The 18036-nt window shown below is 47.7% G+C and overlaps 1 protein-coding gene across 1 annotated transcript; it reads left to right on the forward strand.

Moving 5' to 3' along the window:
* Positions 1 to 1225: 1225 nt before the first annotated feature.
* LOC117903882 (small G protein signaling modulator 1) lies at positions 1226 to 17353 on the forward strand. The gene is made up of 9 exons (XM_034816375.1): positions 1226 to 1377; positions 1442 to 2198; positions 12117 to 12820; positions 12909 to 13632; positions 13703 to 14008; positions 14074 to 15149; positions 15221 to 15525; positions 15598 to 15875; positions 15936 to 17353. Exons 2-9 carry the CDS (start codon positions 2180 to 2182, stop codon positions 16022 to 16024), a joined length of 3501 nt encoding a protein of 1166 aa, XP_034672266.1. The 5' UTR covers positions 1226 to 1377; positions 1442 to 2179; the 3' UTR covers positions 16025 to 17353.
* The last annotated feature ends 683 nt before the right edge of the window (positions 17354 to 18036 follow it).

Below are 18036 nucleotides of genomic sequence, written 5' to 3' on the forward strand. Positions count from 1 at the left end.
TAGCTAAAATGGTTCATATGTAGCTTAATCTTCTACCCTACTTTCCGGTTGGGTTCTACGGCCTTTTATAAAAATATTAGAATATCCCTTAAATCCCTCGACAAACACTCTACATCCTACGTCAAACATTTGCTCTTGAAACATCATTGATCAGACATCCTAATTCAAAGGATCGGCATTTTATTAAAAAAAAAAAATTCCAGACATCTTCCAGCTTCCAGAAAAATGTGAATTAATGCCCCACAAGTTATGCTATACCAGGGGGTAAATTTAAATAATATACGAGATACATACATACATACATATGTATATTAAATCCTCGTATTGGCCAACACTCCAAACAGGAGATTACCTAACCAACACAGCTCTCCATCTATGTATCTGCTGGCATCTTTGCTTGCACCTGAGAAGACATGGCCACAAAACTGGGGCACGGCATGGCATGGCATGGCATGGCATACGCACGCAGACCAAACCTTAAAAAACATTTCGTACATTTCGGTACACACGAAACGAAAGTGTGCAGGTTATGTTAAGCACTCTAATGGATCGGTACGGGTATGGTACGGTGTACAGGGTACTGGGTACAGGGAGGTGGCCAAAGCAGAGGGCGAAGCGCTATGGCGCAAACTCAATGCGAAGCAACAGCGGGCCCATTACACCGAAATGTTTTTATCCAAACAATTTGGGGCATACTTACACATACATACGCATACAAGCACATGCGGTTTGTGTGCCTGTGTGTGTGTGTGTGAGTGAGGCTGGGGCATGTGGCGTGTTGTCGTCCTGTTGCTTGTGGCAGGCAGATTTTCACCACACAACGTGCGACGTCAGCAAACTGTTAACGGTTTACAAGCGCTCCACACACACAAACATATTCAGCTTGAAATACAAACACATACGCGTACAGATGCATTCATACATATGTACATACATACATACATATGTACATATGTACTGGGCAAGTGCGAGCGAGATAACAATGGCCCAAAGGGCGCAACGCGAAAAGCTTCCGAAACGTAACATTTTATGGCGGTGTATGGTGCACAGTGGGACAAAAAGCAGCAAAAGGGAGCACAGCAGCAGTGTAGCCAAGAGCTTCGTGCCTCTTTTGTTGTTGCTGTCTTCCAGCGTCACTGTCAGCGCCAACGCCGGCGTCAGCGTCAGAATTTGTGTCTGGCTGGCGGTTCGGCTTGTTCGGTTTGCTTTCAGTTTCTGTTTTCAGTTTTACTTGGGAGTTTGTCGCGTGCAGTAGCTAGGAAACAGTAGCTCCACTCTATGGCCCGTACGCTTACCAAACATAATAACTAGGGACTTAGTCAGTCGTTCGTAGAGTGTCGAGGAGTGGAGTCGAGTCGAGTCGTTCGTCGTCACTCGGTCAGTGATTAAGTCAGTTATTCAGTCATTTCGGTCCATCGGTTATACGAGTTTATATTTTCAGAATATCGGTTTATTCGTAGTAATTCGGTCAAGCATTTGGGGGATTTATTATAAAATGATGGGAGCGCGCGCTCGTTGCTCCTCTCCCACTCCGGCAGCAGGCGGCAGGATGCCAAATTATTTATAAAGGGCCCAGGCAGCAGCAGCAACTAGTTAATAAGAAGTCGAAGCACGAACACAAAAAATAAGACAGAGAAAAAGAGCGCACTAAGAAGGAGAGAGCATCCAAGCAAAGAAAACAAGGAAGCGCAAAGGAAAGAAAAGAAAAGAGGAGGCACAAGACCAGGGCTAGGACCCTAAAGTGGAGTGAAAATACGCACAGGCTACTACAGGCCACAGGCGACACTTTCACCGTTTTACCGTTTTACCGTTCATCGCTCATCCCATCCACATTCCTTGCTGCTGTTTCGGTTGCTGTTGCTGCTGTGCTGCTGCTTCTTCTGCTTCTGCTCCTTCCTCTGCTTCTGCTTCTGCTTCTGCTTCTATTCCGTTACACGCGCAAAAACAAACAGCCACTTTTTCGAAATTCATTTTACGCGCGCGCGTGTGCTTGTGTGAGGCGTGAGACGCAGACAAGCAGGAGAGGCGCAGAAAAATATACAGAGAGAGACAGAAAGAGAGAGAGAGAGCGGTGCAAAAAGCTTTGGGCAATCTGCCCGCACGACTAGGTAGGCCGCTGTAAGCGCCAAAACACACGCCCACACACTCGCCGAAATTCCACAGGAAGAAGCGCTCGAAAATGGTGCAAACCAATGCAGGTAAATACATAAATGTACACTGGGCGAAACTGCGCTTAGAACCCGCAAGCCCACAAACCACTGACTAAGACAATAGGCGGGGCCGGTCGGTTGCGGGCGCGTGTGCAGATAATGGATGCATTCAGGCATCGCTTTTCACATTTTCGAGACGTCACACTCCCGCTGCGGGCACTTGAAGCGGTGCGACGACTGTGAAAGCTTCATGCTAATATTTTTTACATATGTATATACATACATACATAGGTATGTACATATGTATGTATATATATGAATAAATAAATATATGTATGATTGTCATGAGGCAATGTGAGTGGAGTTTGTGTGCTGCAATGCATCTCAGCCATCTCATTGTGTGAATGTGGAAATGGATACATATTGTGCATGGGTTCCGGTAATCCCGGGCAATCAGCGAACGGTGCTTCACTTATTGCGACAACAGTATGCCTATACAAATACATATATATTTTTTTGCAATTGCTACATTCAAGGACATGCCTTGGCTTACAAGTCCCTTGGGGTGGCTATGCATTTGAGCAAAGTCCTCGACTAAGCTGGGTGCGTTGGGGCAAAAACTTAAAGAAGTTTCTCAACAGGTTTTAAAATAGCTCAAGCGGCTAACTAATGCATTTAATTTGTATCTCCTAACTTTGAAACTTCTTTCCATTTTGTTACTTTTCTGAGGAAGCTAATTTTAACATGGTCCAGCAGATGTCCTATAAGTGCGGCCCGCGACTGTAGACCGTAGAAGTTAATTTTCTCATGCAATATGTATACTGCTCCACGTGCCGGTACCATTGGGCACACTCTGCGGCAATCCTGGCCAGCGGCTACTGTTTTCCTGGCAACAGGTTATCAGGCCCATCGGGCCATCTGTCATTGCATTTCTCAGCAATCCACCATCCATCAGCAAGGTCATTGCGGATGAGCTTTTAGCATAATGAAATGAAAATGTCTGTGGGCAGGTGCCTGCGGCCATGACTGTGTATTCTATCCCTTTGGCTCTGCCAGCAGCTGCCTGCTGCCTGCTGCACATGGCTGCCAGCTGCCGCTTCGTGTATTCATTCTGTCACTCTATCTCTGTGGCTGCGGCTCTGGCTCTATCTGCCATTTATGTGCCTTTAAGCTTAGCCGCAATCAAGGCCGCACAAAAAGTGCATGGCACACGGCAACAGGTTGGCCCAGGGCCTGGCACCAGGGTACTCTTGTCCCTCTTTAATCCCATGTAAAGACTTCAGCTGTGGCAGCAACATCAGCAGCGGCACTTTTCTGATAGAATGTCTGCGAAAGATTAAGCCCCGCCCGTTCGTCCATCTCTTCCTTCTGGCCGTGACGGTGCTGCTGCTTAAGTCCTTTGGCACATACATTGTACATACAATCTATGTTCATATGTGTATGTGGTCTGTACGTCTTCTTAGATCCCCTGGATATATAGGCTTCACTTTCGAGCGGATGAAGCTAGAGCTGGATCTGCCGCTGACACTGTTGCCGTGCAACTTTCATACACTGAAGGAATGTGGGAGCTAATGGTACTCAGAACACCATAACTTAAATCTGCAGTCAAGAATACAATTCTTAGTACATTTTGTTGTAAAATGAAACCCAAGGAAAACTGAGAACTCTGAAAGCTGAGATGAGAAGGAGTTGTCATCGTGGAGGCGTTGCACAGCAATTGAACTGGAAATCGGTTGCCAGAATTGCCATTAAAGTGTGACGATTACTAGGAGTTCAGCATTGCATTTTGTGGCTAAATTTATGATTGTAATAGTACCATTAAGTATAGATGAACTTCAGGCCTAAGCAATTTAGAATTTGTGGAAATTATTAACGGAACCTGAACGCTCAAATCTAGCTTGTAATATTCGAAATCAAACAGTTCATCTTTCTATTCACTTAAGTTGAGTTTGAATTTATAGAGTGTTCGAAGAGGTGGAATGTTCTCCGACAGGCAGCCATCGAGTCCCTCAGCGAGTTGAGCTGAACGATGCAGTCGGAGACGGAGTAAACGGCGTTCCTGCTCGATCCTCATACTCAAGTTGGTTCCTGGTTTTCCATTTTCATTTCTCCGAGTATGTGAGAAAGTGACGAGAGCATCTCTTTCAAGGAGAGTTCAAGGAGTCCAGTGGCGTTGGCGACGAGCAGCAGCAGCATCGAGAGTGGTGGCAATCTGGTGACCCCTGAGCCGGAGACATAGTAGAGTAATGATCCAAACAAGTGCCGCAGCCTGCCTGCCTGCCTCCTGAACCATAATTGCGATAAATGTGCCCCAATATCATGGATTGCATACCATTTCGTTGATGGCCTTTGCAGCTTCTCCATCTCCATCTCCATCTCTGCCGCATTTGCAGTCTGGATGCAGATCCAATTGTTTCTCTATTTTTTACTTTTGCATCCCGCAACTGAATAGATTTCTCTCAGTGCATTGATTGCAGTAGCTCGGACTCGTGACCAAGAGGTACAAATGAATGTATTGGGCATGTGGCATGGGGCATGGCGTACACTGACACTGACGGATGGTTTGCATGCATTGATGGAGGGAGGGGTTGGGCTTGCTTTATGGCTTCCACTGGAGGATGAACGTAAAACTTTTATGAATGAAAGGCAATTGGCCACATCAATGTGGCAGTGAAATGAACACTAACACGAGACGTGGAAGCATAGAGAGTAGAGAGCCGAGCCATAGTCAATGCCATAGAGAGTCGAACGAACGTGGCGCTTGGCGTGTGGGCGTCTGTTTACGTTTTATTTGCCTGCACGGGCTGCGCGGACATTCAATTCCAGCACACTGCTGCCACTCCTTTCACTTCTCTTCTCCCCACTCGGATGTGGGGCGAAGGCTCCTCTGGTGATGCATATCCGCCTTCGACTGTGACTCTGTGACTCCGACGCGGCTCGGGAGGGAATGAGGGTGAGGGCGGGGGTCAATGTTGACGATGATGTGGCGCTGATGGTGTGGCCTCCATCAATCGCTCAATTATGGCATTAGCTGTGAGCTAAGTACGAGATTGACTGGCAAAAAGTCGCTGACACACAGAAAGAGGATGGTTCTCGAGAAAGAGAAGTCACAGAGGTCATAGAGGTGGCCGCCTGCCGTCTGCCTGCTCTTCCATGTAGGGGGCCACGTGTGCGTTAAGTGCGTTGTCATAAAGTCTTATGGTAGATATATATGTATATACATACGTATATACTTTCGAGTTTTGCGCCTCCAAGGGGGATTTCAAGTCAGCAATAATGGAGACAAAAGTATCCTCGAATGGGAGATAAAAAAGCTTTCAGCAGAGATTCCAGCACATGGCAACCAGGGAGTCAACCAAGAGGAGTCGTGGAAGAGTCGATTGCATTCTCTGTCTCTGCTTTTGGGGCAATGGATTTTCTGGTAATGTCTCTGCCCCGTGGGTGTACGGATTATACAGGTATTCCAGCCTAAAATCTGATGTTGCAACGCATTCCACTGCCCTCTGGTTGGGCCTGTGCTGGGATTCAGCTTTTTCTACTGTTGCTTTGTGGCACGTTTCATGACAATCAGGGGTCAGGGGCTGGTCGGCTTACTGTCAGGGCAACAGAGAGCCGTTAGCCTGCCGTGCGTGTTCGTGTACGTGTGTCCTGCGTTCTATTCGAGCCATTAATATTAAGCCCCAGAGTCAGTGGCAGTGCCGGCGCAGTGCTTAGGCTCTGTCTCTGCTTCAAAATTAAAAATCCACTGTCTGGTCATCATTAATTTCACGTCCCAGTCCAGCCCCAGTGCAGACTCAACGACTGACAGCCAGGCTCAGTCTCAGTCTCAAGCTCTGATCCTTGTGCCCCTGACCCACTCGATTGTCCTCTCATCGTTGGTTTATTTTTTGATGCCCCATCGTTAGCGTCGTCCTTTCTGGGAATGCCTCTGCCAAAGTTTTGCCAATTTCCAAATGGGGCCACAAATTTCTCAAGTTCTAAGCGAGCAAATATCAAAGCGAAAATTCTCCAACGCCAATCAAATGTCTTGAAAAAGTATCCCCTGCCCTTTGGCCCTCAATATTCTGCAATTGATAAATGATTTAATGAACAAAGTTGGATGCGCCATTAAACGAGGATGCTTTAAGGTGGGATTTGTTTCCTGTCGAGACAAGAGAGGAGCTTCAATTATGCAACTGAAGTTTACTCCTGTGACTTGCTGGACAACTAGTCGCATCTGGAACTTGCTTCGTTATTCCTTTAATAATTATTCCATTCCCAACAGCGACACTTAAGTGGAGCAATCTTTAATTAGTTATTCATTTGCCCATCTGGAAGTTGGTCGCAGTTTCCTGGCGCTTCACTCTTTGTGTTCACATAACGCAGTGGCAAAAGGTTTTCCACTCTTTTCTCGCAGGTTTTCTTACTCTTTTCTTGCTTTGGCTTCTGGCACTTCTGCTGCTGGTTACGGCAGGTTTGATGCCTCAACAAAATGCAATTAAGACTAAGTTCTCTGGTTGACCTTTGCTAAACATTCCACCAGTTACGACACGACAGGGACTCCCTGCTCAAGAATTTGTTGGGTCACCAGTTGGGATGTTAACGCTGCAGAAATTACCATTTTACAATTGCAGTTTTCGCAATTTGCCCACTTCCCCATTTCCCCATTTGCATTTTGCTGACTCTCAATCCTCCTACGTCCACATCCACATCCATGTCCATGTCGCTGTGGACTTCGAATGCTGTACTGAAATCCTAATTATGCCAGGCAAACATTTCGCTCCAAGTGAAATGTCAGAGGGTGCATGCCTCGACTGCCACGGCTGCTGCATGACTTTGCTGGCTGCGTGGGTTGCAGGCAGCAAAAAGGATTACTCAAATGGATTGGAATCACAGCCACTACATCCATCCATCCACTATGACCTTTGAGCTGATCTTTGGCTACAACATTCAACTCAATGGCTGCCACTGGCTCTCGAGTGTTATGCATTCGGTTGGGGCTTGCAATGTTAGTCAACGAATCCCATTCGAAATGCTGCCCCCAAATGTAGGCAACACTTTGTGCCGTGTGGCAGCAATTATGTTCTCTTGTGATGGGGAGGACCTTGTGTCTGGATCCCAGTTGGATATGCGGTCAGAATGTGGTGGGAATTTACAGGCTAAGGTCTAATGGGGAGCAACCGAGGCGAATGTGTACGAATTTCCTGGCAATTATTACGTTTCTACTTCATAATTCATTACTTACCGATGGACACTCACAGCCAAACTTGCAGATTGCTGAAATGTTTTGGTTGCCAAAAGAAGAAACATTTAATTCTAGAATTTTGACACCATGATCCCTCGAAATACTCAATGCTTGACTAAGTTTAAGGCAGAAATTAAATGTTTGACCTGCAATCAGCTGCATTCTGGCTGGCCCCTAAATAGTGCAAAATCCGCTGCTATCATTAATCCAATCACAAATTAGTGCTGTCGCCAAATTAATAAGAATGAATTAAGCAAACTTATTGTCAAGCTGCGCCTTCATTAGGGCAACGATAAACTTTAGTCCCGAGCGTAATGAGTGGAGGAAATGAATAAGTTTTGGTGTGTTGTGATTTCGTTGGCATACCCCATGGCCGTGTGGACTGTTTCCCCATGGGTATGCCTCTGCTGGCTGCTGTTTCCAGATGCTATCCCCTTGTATCCAAAATTAAGTTGAACTTTTCGGTCTGGCTGGGTGGCGGGATACAAATCCAATGGTAATGCAGTTTGCGTGTTGAAACAAGCAGCAGACAAGCCCTCGCACTAGGCGCATAGAGGACACACAGACAGACAGAGAGGACACACACACACACACACACACAGAGGGCACACAAACACAGAACACGAATACGAGTACGAGAACATTAGACCGTAATTAATGTCGCAGTTTCTCGGTCGCACTCGCACTCGCAGCTCCCCCCACTCACTCACTCATTCTATGAATATATGAGTACAATATATGTACAGAAATATGTACATACATTCATACATACATATGTACATACATTCTTATGTGCGCATATTTGTGTATTATTTTGTTATCTGTTTATGCGGGTCTTGCCCTGCACGAATACGAGATAGCCCCCCTCCCAAAAGCTCATTTGGAAAACAAAAACAAAAGCCACAAGTAGATCCGTTAGGATATTGCGGGGACAGCACACACACACACACAAACACATGAGGGCTTCCTGCCCTACACCTCCTCTCCGGCACTCTCCTTCCCTGCTGCTTTGCCCATACTTTACCACCATATTCCATTGTCTAATTAAGTGTTTATCTTAATTCTACATAGACTCGCACTCGCACTCGCACTCGAACTCGTACAATGCACGTACAAAATGTTGTCAGATTGATAAACTCTGCCAGGCAGGGTACATATGTACATACTCAAATACATACATTTAGATATTCCGATATGAGTATGTGTGGCATGCTCGAATTCGTATCGTTTGTTCTGAATTGGGATATCTAAACCCTGCTCCGTTGTGCCATGAAGCAGCCTCATGGCAGGGGTGTCCAAGCTGTTATTTCTGTGAAAGAACTGCAGTCCAATTTGGGGCTGTTGCCGCTAAAATGCTTAAAAAATGCTTACCCAAGCAATTGTTTCGATTATGCCAAAGATTTAACATGAATCGCGCACCGTTTCCATTGTTTATCAATCAATTTCATATACCCTTTGAAAGCATTTTTAGAATATTTCCAAAGTATTTATAAAGCGCATCCAAGCCACACACTCACATTTAGAATGTATCTTTATAAATAAAATATCCTTTTTTTGCGGCCATCCCAAGGGTCGAATGCGGACCGACGAACGACAACAAAAAAGCGATAAAAAAAGGAAAATGTCGCTGGCTGAAAATAGACAACGCGATTCGCTTTGGAGTTTAATTTAAAATGATGGCACCCAAAAACGGCAGCCCAAACCGCTGCCTTAATTAGGGACTGGCTCTGCTCCCTCCGCTTAAGCCATCAATTGACATTTTGTGGGGTCAAATGAATAGACGATTAGGAGAGGCTCCCTGCAGGGGAAAGTCATTAAACCATTACACCTGCCGTGCCAAAATTTAATCAAAATAATTACACTTTTTATTGATATTAAGTTACAATTTTGCATGGAAAATGAACCGATCTAAGGATTGTGGAAGGTCGGAAGACCTTCCTTAATTCTGTGGAGATCCAGACACTGAGAGACTTGGCTTAATGGTTTATAGCTCCACAAAACTCCACCCAAAACTGGCATAGCTTTGGTGTCCCGTTTTATCCCGAAAGAGTCTTCAGATTGGGCTTCAGGCCACGACACACAGGGTCCTTGAGGATGTGGCGTTTAAATGTTAAGCTCTTGCCAATCTTAATGTATTTCCTTGAGCTTCTGTTGCTGCTGTGGGACTGCTGCTACACCCGAAGGAATAGTCGGTGTGGGTGGGATGTTTGGGTGCTGGAACGGCATCCAACTGCAGGACCATATCGAGGTCACCTAGAACGTGAGAAGTTACTCATTGGGCGCACGTTCTGGTCTTTGTTATGATTACCATTGGCGCCATGCAGTTCCCAGTTCGCAATTCCCTCCAGCTGCTGCTGCTGGTTGTAGTCCATTTTTAGTGACTGCTTGTCCCAGTTCGTGGTCTATCGACTTCTTCAAGGCTCTGTTCCTACTGCTAACCTTCTGCTCTGGTGGCTCAGGTGGCTCTTTGTGTACCCTTGTTCCTGCTGCTTGCTCCTTGCTTGCTGCTCCTTTCTCTACTCCAATTTCAGCTCCTGCAGCAGCTCAGCTCCTTCCCCAAAGGGTATCAAAGTTCACTTTGTCACCAGATCCGCTCTCAGTGCAGGAGGAGGAGGAGGAGGAGGAGGAGGAGGAGGAGGAGGAGGAGGAGGAGGAGGAGGAGGACTGGGACGCAACCACCAGGATGCGGTGGCAGCAAGGGGCATGGGCATGGGTCTCCGGCTGGGTGTAGTAACAATTATCCATTGTATTTCCTTTCGTTTGTGCAGCGTCAACAATGAAGCATGGGGCATGTGGCACGGGGAAAACAGAGAAGCAAATAATTATACAAATCAACAAAAGACAAACAGCAAGAGAGAACGAGCAAAACTTTCAGCTCTCAGCTGCCAACTCTCCGCCGTGTCTGTCTGATATTTGCATTTGCCAGCTGCCCGACACCGACACCGACACCGACACCATTCCTATGCCACATGCCCCGTGGCTCCGTGGCTCCGTGGCCCCGTGCCAGTGCAAAATTAAGTTATTAAAACTTTGATGCCTCCTCCCCGCTGACCATTTAAATGCTAATTGCATATGTGACACATAAAAACTAAGCGATGTTGGCACACACACAGCCCCGCAGCCCCGCAGCCACACAGCCACACAGCCACATGGAAAATGATGCAACAAAAGAGCAGTAATTAAAGCGGGGAAGCCCCGAGCTCCATCCAGCCATACGAGCCACACAGCCAGTGGCAAGGACTTGGCCTGGCGACAACTCGGTCGGCGTCCCAGACATCAGCACAGTGTCGCCGCCAGCTCCAATGCCCCTCTCTCTCTCTCTCTCTCTCTCATGGCGTACTGCTGCCACATCATCATTAAAACGTGCAAAGGACACACATAATGAGCTCGACACGCAGCTGGTGCCTTTACTGCTGCGAGGAGGTGCATTTGTGTGTCCCTAAAAACGGAAAAGTCAATGGGTAGATGATCGATTCTAGATCTAACATAAGTACTGGAACGTAGGAACGTAATCTATATTTGGTTTTCGCTTCCATCATGCTTAGTTTCTATGCCAAAACACTCGCCCACTCGCCACTCGCCACTCGTCCAAAACACTCGCTCAGCGTGATTAGTTTCTATGCCAAAACACTCGCCCACTCGCCCACTCGCCCACTCGCCACTCGTCCAAAACACTCGCTCATCATGCATAGTTTCTATGCCAAAACACTCGCCCACTCGCCACTCGTCCAAAACACTCGCTCATCATGCATAGTTTCTATGCCAAAACACTCGCCCAAGAGGCACTGAATGAAAGATCTTCACTTGTGCCGTGTTCCATCCTAAACTTTCGGTTCAATTATCTCGCTCACTCTGCACTTGATTTGCTGTTAGAGAGAACGAGATAGAGGCACAAAAATGTGCCATGGGAAATATGTGGGGAATCAATCTATGATCCTCTATTAGACTGCGAGCTATCGCATGGAAATTGCTTACATTTGATGGTTAAAGTTTACAGATGGACAGACAGATAGACAGATGTCTTTAATCTCGTACTTGTTCCCCTTTAGGGTCATTCTTCATGCTTGGACTTTCGCATTGAAAATGTATTGCAATTTGCATCGTGTGACCTTTTCTTTTTGCACTCGTAATTCATTCGAAGTTGCACCTCTCTCCACCATTTTGTAGCATTCATCATTATTGTATCTCTCTCTAGAAGGTATCTGCGTAGATATATTTGTATCTCTATCTTTGTGTCTGCCTGTGTGGGGTGGTGCACCATTTGTCATCCCTGTGTGTGCCCGCTAAATGGAAAACAATTAATGAAAATGAAATTATACCATATAGAGCCAGAGCCGTAGGACGTTATGAATTTTGAGTGCAAATGCCATTAGCATTTGTGCTTGTGGGCGTGTCCAAAGTGGTCAACATTCGGAGGAGCAGCCAGCAGGCAGCAGTCAGCAGTCAGCAGGCGGCTGGGTGTAAAGGACCTGCCCTCTGTGTTCTGTGTGATTGGGGGGCGGGCTGTGTCAGCACATGTTGAACATATTGAATTTCAGAGTGCAGGAAGGATGTGGCAGCAGGAGGCAAACACACAGGCAGGCAGCCAGGCAGGACTCCGTCCGTCTCTTGACATTTGGGGCGTTGTCGCTGTGATTTCATTTTAGGGCCCCGCGGGGTTTACTCTCCTTTTTTTATGAGCTTTGCAGCAGATGGCGATAATGATGGTGAAGATGATAACGAAGATGACTCTATTATTCCAGATGGCTGCGAGTACAAGGAGCGTTTGATAGCCAGCGTCAAGAAGGAGGTGAAGCAGCTGATGGAGGAGGCGGTGACCAAGAAGTACGTCCACGAGGAGAGCAGCTCGGTGACGTCGCTGTGTGGTGCGGTGGAGGCCTGCCTCAGCCAAGGGCTGCGTCGTCGTGCCCTGGGCCTGTTCAAGACCTCCTCGACGACGGCGCTGCTGCACAAGATCGCCAAGAGCTGCCCCGAGGCGGAGCACATCAGCAAGCTGGTGCAGGAGATTGAGGCCATGGATCCGAACAAGCGTTCATCCTCCAGCAGCGACAGCTTCCAGCGCCCGCCCATGCTGAAGAAGAGCAGCAGCAACTCAATGCAGTCCGCGAGCAGCAGCAGCAATGCCCTCGGCATGGCATCCACATCCTCTGCCGCCTCCGGCTCCGTCTCCGTCTCCGTTTCGCTGGCCAGTGCCAGCAGCTCGAGCATTGCGCTGGCCAGCATGAAGTATTTGTGGATCCGTTTGGCCCTCTACGAGAAGCGGCTGACCAAGATCATTGAGTATTTGGTGGGCAATGCCAGCAGCTTCTACGATCGCGACTCCCTGGTGGCCGACTCCGACTATGGCTCGATACTCAGCTCCCTGCTGGTGGGGCCCTGTGCCCTGGACTTTACGCGCGCCAAGACAGCCGATCATTACTGGACAGATCCGCATGCGGATGAGCTGGTGAGTGGAGCAACCCACCTGCCTGCCTGCCGCAATGGATCCTTCATTCTCTGCCTCTGCTCTCTGCTCTCTGCCATCCATTCCACAGGTGCAACGACATCGCATCAGCTCGGGTCGTCGCTCCTCGTCGACCTGCTCGCGGCCGGCGATCATTAACTTTAAGCGCAGCCTCAACACCAGCTCCGATGAGGCCAGCACGGGTTCGTTCAAGTCCATGGCGTCGGCCAGCGTGGCCAAGGACTACGTGGAGTCGCTGCACCAGAATGCGAAGGCAACGCTGCTCTATGGCAAGAACAATGTGCATGTCCTGCCCAAGGATGTGGCTGAGCCGATGGCCGGCTACCTGAGTCTGCATCAGCACATCCAAACGCTGACCATCAAGTGGACACCGAATCAGCTGATGAACGGCTACAATGAGGCGGACGAGGGCGAGGACATTGACAAGGAGGCCTTCTGGGCGTATGCCCTCAACATAAATGTCGACGAAATTGTCTACGTGCATTGCCATCAGAGCCGGGGCGAGGATAGCGGCGGCACCGTCATACTGGTGGGGCAGGATGGGGTACAGCGTCCGCCCATACACTTCCCGGAGGGTGGACACATGCAGCAGTTTCTCAGCTGCCTGGAGACGGGCCTGCTGCCGCACGGACAGCTGGATCCGCCGCTCTGGTCACAGCGCGGCATTGGCAAAATGTTCCTCTGGCCAAAGAGCATGCGACGGCGCATTCTGCCCTCCGTTATGGAGTCTGTCGATGAGACGCCCATCGATTATGTCTTTCGCATTGTCAGCAAGAGCAGGCACGAGGAGTTTGGTGAGCATGGAGGAGAATGTCCAGTCGCGGCTCGGTCACAGCTTGAACTCAAATCCTTCCCTTTTTGCAGCTGCCACACACTCGATATTGGACTTTGTGCGGAGCACGCCGCGTCGCGCACAGCTCAGCAGCTGCTCCACCACCGGCAGCAGCGATTGCTCGAACAAGAGTCTCTCCATCGACCAGTATCCGCTGGAGTCGCCGCTGCTGCTGCAGCAGCAGCACGCACAGAACACCAGCATCGAGATGGTGTGCTCCACCATGCGGCGCCAGATCATCTCGCGGGCCTTCTACGGCTGGCTGGCCTACTGTCGGCATCTATCCACAGTGCGAACGCATCTCTCGGGCCTGGTGCACGGCCGAATCACGCCAGAGAGTGAGTTGCAAGCAGCCTCAACTGCCATTTGGGTGGCCTAATCTTTGCCGTTTCTTTTTCGCCAGTGAAAGCCGATGAGGAGGGGCTGACAAGGGAGCGCTGGCAGTTGCTCAATGTGGATGGTGTGCTGGAGAATGCCACAGAGTTTTATCGTTTGGTGTACTTTGGCGGCGTGCAGCCCGAGCTGCGGCAGGAGGTGTGGCCGTATCTGCTGGGCCACTACGCCTTTGGGTCCAGCTTGGAGGAGCGCAAGAAGCAGGACGAGACGTGCAAGCATTACTACGAGACAACGATGAGCGAGTGGCTGGCCGTCGATGCCATTGTGCAGCAGCGGGAGAAGGAGAAGACCGCCCGAGCGGTGGCCAAACTCAGTTCCAGTGGCAGCAACAGCGGCAACGAGCGAACGGTCCGTGCCGCCGATCTCGATGCGGGCGGGGAGCTGGAGAACGAAGTGTTTGAGGACATCTCGGACATATCCGATCCGGGTGATCTCGAGTTTGATGATGAGCAGCGACACCAACAGCAGCAGCAGCAGCAGCAACAGGGCCAAGTGCAGCAGCAAAAACAGAAGCAGCAGCAGCAGCATCTGGAGGAAGTGCCGGTTAGTGGCATGCATTTGTGCGTCAAGCCCATTCCGAGGGCCATGAAGACCAGCACCGACTCGGGCCATGTGGACGAGGGCGAGAACTTCAACGAGCTGGACGAGGAGCAGGAGCAGGAGCAGCAGGAGAAGATCAATGCCGAGGCACCACCACCCATAGCCAGCTGCTCCGCCTCGACGGCCTCCTCCTACGAGACGGTGGGTGTCGGCGGTGCCGGCCATCAGGCCGCCAGTGACAGTCGCAGCCGCAGCGTCCTCAGTCCGGAGTACCTCAGCGCCGAAGATCTGCAGCTGCCCGAGGACGACGACGATGAGGCGGTTAAACCCCCACAGCAGCAGCAGCAGCAGCAGCAGCAGCAACAGGCTGCTGTTATCATTACCAATGCCTCGGTGGATATTGCCAACTGGGAGCGAAGCCCCAAATCGGGCAACAGTCAGCAAATGTCACCCGTGCAGGAGCAAACGCCGGTCCTGGATGCCCTCCAGCAGCCAAAGTCAGCATGCGCCTCACCAGCCAGCTCCAACGGTGGGGTTTACAGTGTAAGTGGCATCGAAGAACATGTCCCTTGATGACCCTTAACCCTTAATGCTTGATCCTTGCCAATCCACAGAGTGAGCTGCTCGAACAATTTGGCCTCAATCTGCATCGAATCGAGAAGGATGTGCAGCGCTGCGATCGCAATTATTGGTACTTTGCCAACGAGAATCTGGACAAGTTGCGCAACGTGATATCCACGTATGTGTGGGAGCATCTGGATGTGGGCTACATGCAGGGCATGTGCGACCTGGTGGCCCCCCTGCTGGTCATCTTCGATGACGAGTCGCTCAGCTACAGCTGCTTCTGCAAGCTCATGGAGCGCATGATCGAGAATTTTCCCAGCGGCGGTGCCATGGATATGCACTTTGCCAACATGCGGTGGGTATACCTAACCCTAACCCTAACCCTAACCCATGAAAGTTCCTTATTTAATCCTCCAATCCATGACAGTTCCCTCATACAAATCCTCGACTCGGAGATGTATGACCTGATGGACTCGAACGGGGACTACACACACTTTTACTTCTGCTATCGCTGGTTCCTCTTGGACTTTAAGCGGGAGCTCGTCTACGACGATGTCTTTGCCACCTGGGAGGTCATCTGGGCGGCCAAGCATATAGCTTCTGGTCATTTCGTGCTCTTTCTGGCGCTGGCACTGCTCGAGACGTATCGCGACATTATACTGTCCAACAGCATGGACTTTACCGATGTCATCAAGTTCTTCAATGGTGTGTATGGCTGCCTACTTTTGGACTGATATTTTATTCATATTTTATTATTTATTGCAGAAATGGCTGAACGTCACAATGCTCAGGCCGTGCTCCAGCTGGCTCGGAGTCTCGTGCTGCAGCTGCAGATGATCATCGAGAACAAGTAGAGAGCAACAAAATATAAATAAATAATTGTAGGGACATAAAATAGTAGCAGAATGGATTCTATAGGGAATTATATTCTAGATCGTAGTATTCCAGATTGTCAGTCAAAATTCGTTGGCCAAAAAGCATAAAGAAAAACAATAAATAGTGTGCATAGGAAATACTTTTGTTTACTCACTCGATGTCTTCTTTATGCAACATGCAACATGCAACATGCGATTCTAAATGTAAATGTAAACTGTAACTGTAAGCTGTTCTTCCTGAAACACTTCACACGCATATCCCCCAAGCAAACAAAAAAACAAAACGGAAACGGAAACCAAAAACAGGGGCTGACAAATGCAAAAGACTCTACAGATCAATGGAAACGATTGATAAATCTTATATTTGAATATATATCTATACTATATGCTGTATAGTGAGCTGATGCGGCACATAACTGTACTTTTTTTTATGTATACAAGAAAAATATACACAAAATATTCGATGTACGATATTGAGAATCAAATTAGTGCAATGTAATTATCACCCTAATATCGAAGGCAAATCAAATAACTAAATACATATTATACACAGTGCATTTCAGAGCAGTGTTGGACAGTGCAACAAAAAAATAGAAATCCTGAATGCAATTAAGGAACAACTAAGAACAGCAAGAGGGCATGAATGAAGCGCACTTTACAAGCAAGCAACAACAAAAAATAAATATCTAAAATATATTCTACATATGTATAAAATGTATAGGAAATGGGATCCGCATCTCAAGTCAAGCTCTAACTCTGTACCAGCGAAAGATAACCAAGTGAATGTGAACAATCAAAAACAACAATAAGTCGAGAGAACTCAAACAATTACCTGCTATTATTCCACAAAAGAAATGTTATCTTGGGTGTCTATAATATGGAATATCCTCCATAAGCTGCTCACCGAATCGAACCCAACCGAAAGGCGCCAACTTCTAAGCGAAAACTTTGAATTCGTTTATTTTATTTAAGTTGTAATTTATTTTTTATATAAAAATATACATATATAAAAGACACACACACATATTATATACATAGATGTACGGACTATAAATGTACATATGAATTCTAACCTTCCTCCCTGTGTGATCTCTCTGTCTCTACACCGAGTATAAATGTTGTGGATTAATAATTGTATCTTTATACCCCCCTAAGCCTAACAAAACCAGCCAAAAGAAAACTCAGACAACTCTCTCTCAACAAAGGCAAATGTACCTTTATCTCAGTGTACCAGAGTCGGGAATAAATCGTCTGCTTTATATCTGATTTTTATCTCAATTGAAAGTACACACAAAATGCACATGCATACATAAATATGTATATGTGGATGCATACTTACCCTTAAAACATATACAAAAGATGTGCTACTATGTGTAACGAGTACAAAAGCAAATGGATGAACAACACACAAAGAACATGTTTAAAATGAAAATCAATAAATACCACATACTATACGATAAAAACAAAAATTATCTACGATTTAAGCAATTAAAATGGAACCACTTTGGGTAACGGATATATGAGCGGATTTAGATTATTTATTGTACTTTTTTTTAATATTTATTTGTGCCATGCGGGGAACGTACGATAAATCCGGCTCCCTCAGCTGATCATCCCTAAAGCCAATGGCAAACCAGAGGTAAACAAATTTCTCACTATCAAGCGATAAGCGGCTAGCGGAGAAACCTTCCTCTATATCGTTGCTATTCCTGTCCACTCTCACGGGTTGCCAATGAGCCCGAAACTTGATCGATAATCTTGGTCAACAACAAGTGACGAACACTGTGGCAGTGTGTGGCATTGCATTACCCGAATGAATGGATCGAATCGAATGATTAGGCACCAGGGGGAAACCGTCTTATCACACGCTCTTTGAGTGCCCGATTTCGCCTTGCGCTGTTTTATTTCATTTTTGTTTACTTGCCTCCCCATTCGCATTCGCCTTCGCCTTCGCATTCGCTTTTCGCATTCTGTATGTTCGGTATCGTCGC

This window comes from Drosophila subobscura, chromosome A, assembly GCF_008121235.1.
Source record: "Drosophila subobscura isolate 14011-0131.10 chromosome A, UCBerk_Dsub_1.0, whole genome shotgun sequence".
Lineage (NCBI taxonomy): Eukaryota > Metazoa > Arthropoda > Insecta > Diptera > Drosophilidae > Drosophila > Drosophila subobscura.